Genomic DNA, 7143 nt, shown 5'->3' with positions numbered 1-7143 from the left:
TTAGCTCTATTTATATTCTTTAGAAGCCACTTTGAAGATACCAAAGTATAGCACAACAACTCTTGATAATCTCCTACCTTTTGTCTCTAACTCACTATTATTTGTCTATTTGTTTTCCTGAGAAACTATTTTGTAGATAATAATATGTAAAATGATAACCATTGATAATTTCCTACCATTTTGTGTGTAATTTGCTAAGTCTCCCCTATTATTATGTTATCCTTCTTTTATTCTTTAAAATAAAAAAAAAAAGAAATCAGTGTATCTCTAGTATAAAGGTTAAAACCCAAAACAAACAAAAACAGTAATGAGTCAGGCAGGGGGGCATGTGCCTATAGTCCTAGCACTTAGGAAGTGGAGGCAGCTAACTGCTAGTCTGATGCCAACCTGGGCTACACAGTGATACCCTGTCTCAAATACCAGTAATAGCTCTAAATACTTGTTAAAAAATATATGAGAAGCCAGGCCTGGTGGCACACACCTGTAATCCCAGCATTTGGGAGGCAGAGGCAGGCAAATCACTGCAAATTTGAGGCCAGCCTGAGTTCAAGGCCAGTCTGAACTACAGAGCAAAATCTGTCTCAAAAAAAAACAAAAAAAGGAAAAGGAAAAAAAAAAAAGAAAAGAAATACATGAGATGGTACATTTTATATCACAAATATAACTTGTTAGATAGAAGATACAAGTCTAGAGGTATTGTAGGCAACTTGTTATTATCAGTACAAAACAGTCTACTATAACTTTCAAATGTTTTATATAAACTTCTTGGTAACCAGAGAGTGAATAACTATAGCAAATACACAAATAATAAAAAGAATCAAAACTTAGCATTACAGAAAATTACCAAATAACAAAGACAATGCAAGGAAGAAAAGAACAAAGGACCTATAAAACAAAAACAACAAAATAGCAATACTGAAGTTATGCCAGCTAAACTTAACTGTCAACCTGATTGGATTAAGATGCCCTCGGACAGGTGGCTGGATCACAGGGATTCTGTACACATCAGCAGATTAACCCACTGATGTTCACAGCTGCATGGGTTGGTAGGAGGTGGGCCTATTGGAAGTGGGTCGCTAGTGCTCCTCCTCATTCCCTGCATCCAGCTACCACGAAGTGAGTAGCTTTTTTCCACCATGCCATTCCATTATGATGCTTTTGTCTTAAAATGACCCAACTGTAAACTGAACCCTTTAAAACTGAGAACCAAACTAAACTGCAAGGTTATTTTGTACCAGCAATGGAAAAACTGACTAATACATAAATTCTTACCCATTCATAATTATACTGAATGTAAATGGATTAAATTCTTTAATCAAAAGACAAAATGGCTAACTGGATTGAAAAACAAGTCCCAACTATGTATATGCTATCTACTAAGAGAGTCACACTGGCCTTAGGGAAAGACATAGGTTGAAAGTAAACAGATGGAAGAAGACATTCCATGCAAATGATAACCAAAGAGACCAGGAATGGCTATACTTACATCAGCTAAAATCGGCTTCAAATAAAAGAGACAAAGAAGGTCATTACTTAAAATGAAAACAAACTAAATATATATGCACCCAGCAATGGAATACCCAATTCTATAAAGCAAATATTAATGGATATGAAGTTGGAGAAAGAGCAATACCATAGTAACAATGAACTTCAACACTCTACTTTCAACAATGAACAGGTAAACCAGAGAAAAAAATTAATAAGAAAATACTGAAATTGAACTGAAAATCATGTCAATGTTGTTTCCAACTACGAGAATATAAAACTAGAGCCTGGCATGGTGCTGCATACTTATAATCCCAGCACTTTCAAGGCTGAGGCAGGAGGATCTCTGCGAGTTTTGAGGCCTGCATGGACTACACAGTGAGTCTGAGGGCAGCCTGAACTATAGAGTAAGACCCTGTCTCAGTAACCAAAACAAGAAAAAAAAATTAAATGCCGGTATCTGAGTAATTCATTTAAAGACAATACACAACATATTGACCAGTGTTACTCTCCTATTATCTTGTTTTGAAATTTTTATTTTTTTCTCTTTAAAATAAAAAGATAAATCAGCATAAAAAAAATAATAATAGTAATAATAAACTAGAAATTAGCAACTGGAGGAATTTTAGGAAATTCACAAGTATGTGTAAATTAAACAACACACTCCTCAAAAACCAAAGTAAAAATCAAAAAAGATATTTAAAATATACCAAAACTAATATACCAAAACTGTGGTAAATTCCTACCACTTTGTTTGTAACTCTGTATTGTCTGTACTGTTCTTTCGCTATTTTGTAAAAGGTTGTCTGTCTGTTCATGTTTTCCACCTTTTATTTTTAAAATTAAAAAAAAAAAAAAACTGTTGTAAAAGTTCTAGAAGAAAGCTTCTAGCAGTAAGTATCACATTAACCCTTCGGAAGTCATATACAAACACTTTTCATACATATTGTTAAGGGAGAACATCTGATCTGTCAGCTCTAGAGGGTGAAGAAAAAAAAGATCTCAAAAAAATTATAATATCAACCAAAACAATTAACATTATGTCTCCCGGAAGTAAGAAAAATAAAATAAAATGAAGCTAGCAGAAGGAAGGAAATAAAAAAATGAGACCAGAAATAGAGAACAAAAAATACAATCACAGAAAAAAGAAAGAGTTGGGGCTTTTTTTTTTTTTAAATAAAATCTGCAAACCCTAAGCTAGACTAAAAATAAGATTCAAATATATAAAATGAGAAAGAATAATCACAACAGACACATCAGAAATCAAAAGGATCACAAACTAAACTGGACACAAATGTAAATACCACATTGATTCTCTGGTGTGAGAAACCAAAAGTATAAATAAGAACCAAAATGTTTAACAGATACTGTGAAATAGGAAGAAAATGTTCAAATGGGGAGGGGAACAATGGAAAGGGAGGGGGAAAGGAAAGAAGGGAAAAATAAAAAAAAGAGAAATGGAAACAAAGCTTTTGTAAATGAGAAGGGGAGGAGGGGTTGAAGGGAGGGTAGAGGAATAGAGAAAAAATAAATTATATCATGTACAGGTACAAATTCTCTATGATGAATGTGATCATTATATATATCTAAAATGTACCGATAAAATCTGATTGGAAGGAAAAAAATGATCACAAGAGACTTATCAATAATTATGTGGTAACAAATTTGATAACCTATAGGAAAATGATAAATTTCTAAGAAAATACAATCCATCAAGGTTGAATTAGGAAGAATGAGAAATCTTAAACTAATCAAGTAATAATATGAAGGAATAATTTTTTAAAACCCAATAAAAGCCCAGGAATATGGTACATAGTTTTCAGCTTAATTCTACAAAACTTTCAAAGAATTAATAGCAATACTTCTTAAACTCCCCCCAAAATTAAAGCTAGAGCAAGTATTTTCTGAATACGCATTTTATGAAGCCAACTTCAACTTGACTCCTAAGACAAAGATACCACAAAAAAGTATACGCCAAATATCTCAGATAAACGATGCAAAACTCCTAGGTAAAATATTCAGAAATCAAATGAAACAACACATCAAAATACATTTCATGAGTGAATAGGATTTATTTTTAGCATGCAAGGTTAGTTTAACACAAGCATCTCAATGACATATTAACGCTGAAAGAAAAAGCACAGGATCATATCAACTGATACAGGGAAAACACGCAGCAAATTTAGTATCTTTTCTTGATAAGAACTGTAACAGTTTAGATACAGAAGGAAAGTTCTCAAAATAGTAAAGGACATTTACGGAGATGCCCTTAACTAACATCACAATCAATGCAGAGGAACCAAAAGCTGTTCCTCCAAGATCTAGTACTAAAGAAGGACATCTACACTCACTTGTTTAACACAATATTAAAAGTGTTATCATAAGCAATTAGACAAGAAAAAAAGTACGCAAATTGGGAAGGAAAAAGTAAAATTATGTCTCATTATTGATAACACAATCCTCTAAGTTGGGAATGCCAAAGACTGCCAAAACAAGAAATATTGTTCAGTCTTAACCAAAAAAAAGAGACAGAGAAAGACAGAGCAATCTGCCATTTGCCACACTGGACCCAGATGGACCGAGAGGACATAATACTAAATGAAGTAAGCCAGGGGGGAACATACTACATGATCTTACTGGTATGTATAATCTTTTAAAAGATAATCCAATATGTAGAGGTAAAGAATAAAACTGTAGTTACTAGTGAGGAAGAAAGAGGTATGTGGGTTAAAAGATATAGTAGCAAATATACAACAGGAACAAATCGCAAGACCTAAATCGCAAAATGAGTACTGTAATTAATTACAATGTACTGTAGTCAAAGAGTTTCCCCAAGCAAGATTATACCTGCTATGCCACAAGATGGGAAAGTGGATAATTGCATGAGGTGATGGTATGTTAACTTCTTCCACTATAATAACCATGTATGTACCCTATAATATCATGTTGTATACCTTAAATATGTATATACAAAAAAATCTGTTTTAAAAATATTTTAAACAAGATCAACAATGAAAAGTATGAACACAACGAAAGAAATAAAATGTATGCTTATATAATTTATATTTAATTTTGTATAGGATTTTGTTTATATATATATTATTGTACATTTATATTGTTGGTGTATATGCCTGTGTGTGTATATGCGGAAAGAAATATAGACTGCCAAGTGGAACCTCCAAGAGATGAAAAATACAATATCTGAAACAAAATATACATTGGATGACATTAACAGTGATCAATAATTAGCCATTATAGAAAAAATTAGTGAACATGAAGACACAACCAGGAACTGAATTTATCAGGACATTAAAAGGATGATACACCGTGACCATGTGTTTTATCAACTTTCAACATGTGAAAATCAACATAATTCACTACATTGCCTCAAAAAAAACTCACAAGATCACCTCGATTGATTCAGAAAAAGCACTGACAACATCTAATATACTTTCATAATAAAAACAAAACAAAAACTCCAGTAAGCCAGAAACAGAAGGTAAGTTCTTCATCTACCAAAAACTCAGAACTAACTTCACGCTCACAAGGTACAAGACTGAAACTCTTCCCCTACAGGTACAAGGCAAAAGTGCTCATTGTAGCCACCTCTATTTAACATAGGCCTGCCTGGAAGTTCTGGCCAGAGCAATTAAATAAGAAAAAGTAAAAAAATGTACAAACTATAAAGAAGTAAAATTATATCCTTAGAGATGACATTACTGCATGTGAAGAAAATTCTAATTCCACAAAAAACTGTTAGACTAAATGAATTTAATGAGGCAAGATGAAGAAAACACACTTCTCAGTTGTGTTTTTATATATGAACAATTAACAATCTGCAAAACAAAATAATCCCATTTACAATAGCATCAATGAGAATAAAACACTTAGGAATTAATCAAGGTGAAAGAGTTGTATGGTGTGAACTATGAAACACTGCTACAATTAAAAACAATCCAAACAAACGCAACAACACTCCATGTTCACAGACTGGAGCCTGAAAAACTGTCAATACTACCTAGAGAGAGCCACAGATTTATCAAAATCGCAAAGACGTTCTTTATAGAAAGAGAAAATTTTACATTGCTCTACATATCACATCGTATTTGAACTGACTGAAATGAGTATCTTAAGTTGTACTGTTTCAACACCCTGAAATAGGACCCTTTTGTTAAACCTCTTGCTTAAATAAATGCCCTGAAAAGGATAACTTAGATCAAGCTTTCCTATCTCACATGAGAATGAAAGTGTGTCCTTTTGCTACTACTCTGGTTACTCACCTGAGACCATGGTCTGTGATCTGGTAACATCCAGACAGACTGAGAAACAAAAGTACACGTCCAGTCTCTTGATCAGATTTTTCACTCCCAAAGTCAAGTAAGTCTTTTCCCCCAGACAATGTAGTCCTTAGCGCTTTTCTACACATTGCGGAAGACTCTGGGAGTGCTGACATAGTTCTTAGAGCTGTTCCGGTGCAACAGAATGAATGCCCACAATAAGCAAAGGCTGGAGAAGCACAATGCTGCGGCCAACAGACACTAGTCCTTAGTCCAACAATATCCTTACTGTAACAGCCAGAAGAGGAACAACCAAAGTTGGATGCTGTTTCCATCACACAGAGACTCTCAACGTTTCTGTGTCTCCATTCTACCGCATCTTCAATATCAGCCAAATCTTCAGCATCTAACATCCACACATAAGGAGAAGTAAAACTTTCAGAAGAAACAGGCTTAGTCCAGGTGTGTTCATTATCTATTTCTTCTGCAATGCCTTTGTGAGTTAAATCGCGCAAACAGGAATACTGCTTGGTAGACTGCATGGTAATGTCTTTGTTTTTCCATTTAGTTGAAGTAATTTTGCTTGCAGTAGTTTTCAAAAAGTCATTCCGATGAGATGCTAGAATTCCAAGGGCTCTGGAAATCTTCTCCAGAGCCACATCTGTGATTTTCTCACATCCCGACAGATCAAGATGCCGAAGACTCTGGCAGCAACCAAGCCAAGACCAACTACAATTAAGAGGTAACAAGACTACTAGTATATGTTGTTAAATTCTTCAAAAGCATCTGACTACATTTGTGTAGATAGATATTAGAAAAACAGATTTTAAATCTAATACAGTCACTCAAATATTTGCTAAATATTTACTATTATAAGGAGGTACTTTGGTACTAAGGCTATAAAAAGACAGTGACAATAATCAGAATTAACAGTATTGCTAACATAACAGAAGGACAGGATGGGAGAAGGGTAAGGATAAAACTTGTTTATTATCCTAAAACTAATCAGTAGGGGGTGGGGATTTAGCTCAGCGGCACAGCTCCTGCCTGTCAAACATGAGGTCGTGAGTTCGATTCCCAGTACCGGAAAAAAAAAACCAAAAAAATAAAATAAAATAAAATAAAAGTAATCAGCAGGGGACAGGTACTGTACAAACAAAAGGAGACTATCTAAGGCTTAATGAAGTAAAGTACACACGAATCACTATCTAGAAATTAGATAACTAGCTTTAGCCAGAGGAGTGATCTTTCCCTCTGAACTAGGACACTGGGATGGGAAGGAGGGGTACACTACAATACAGGGGAAATGTAATATCCAACAAAATATAATCTATAAAAAGTACAGCTGACACAAGTGGCATTGTACAAGAAAAATATGAAG

General features: G+C 34.1%; 1 protein-coding gene across 1 annotated transcript in view; it reads right to left on the bottom strand.

Moving 5' to 3' along the window:
- Fbxl5 (F-box and leucine-rich repeat protein 5) overlaps window positions 1-7143 on the bottom strand; it is a gene marked incomplete at its 5' end in the record, with an annotated part of 36947 nt that overhangs the window by 12169 nt on the left and 17635 nt on the right. Inside the window, 1 exon segment of the mRNA XM_013503309.1 lies at window positions 5766-6491. Within this exon segment, the coding sequence (XP_013358763.1) occupies window positions 5766-6491 (726 nt within the window).

This window comes from Chinchilla lanigera, unplaced genomic scaffold (genome assembly GCF_000276665.1).
Source record: "Chinchilla lanigera isolate Chin_1 unplaced genomic scaffold, ChiLan1.0 scaffold00079, whole genome shotgun sequence".
In the NCBI taxonomy this organism is placed as follows: Eukaryota; Metazoa; Chordata; class Mammalia; order Rodentia; family Chinchillidae; genus Chinchilla; species Chinchilla lanigera.
The sequence above is the reverse complement of the archived record's forward strand: the minus strand, read 5'-3'. Positions and strand labels throughout refer to the sequence as shown.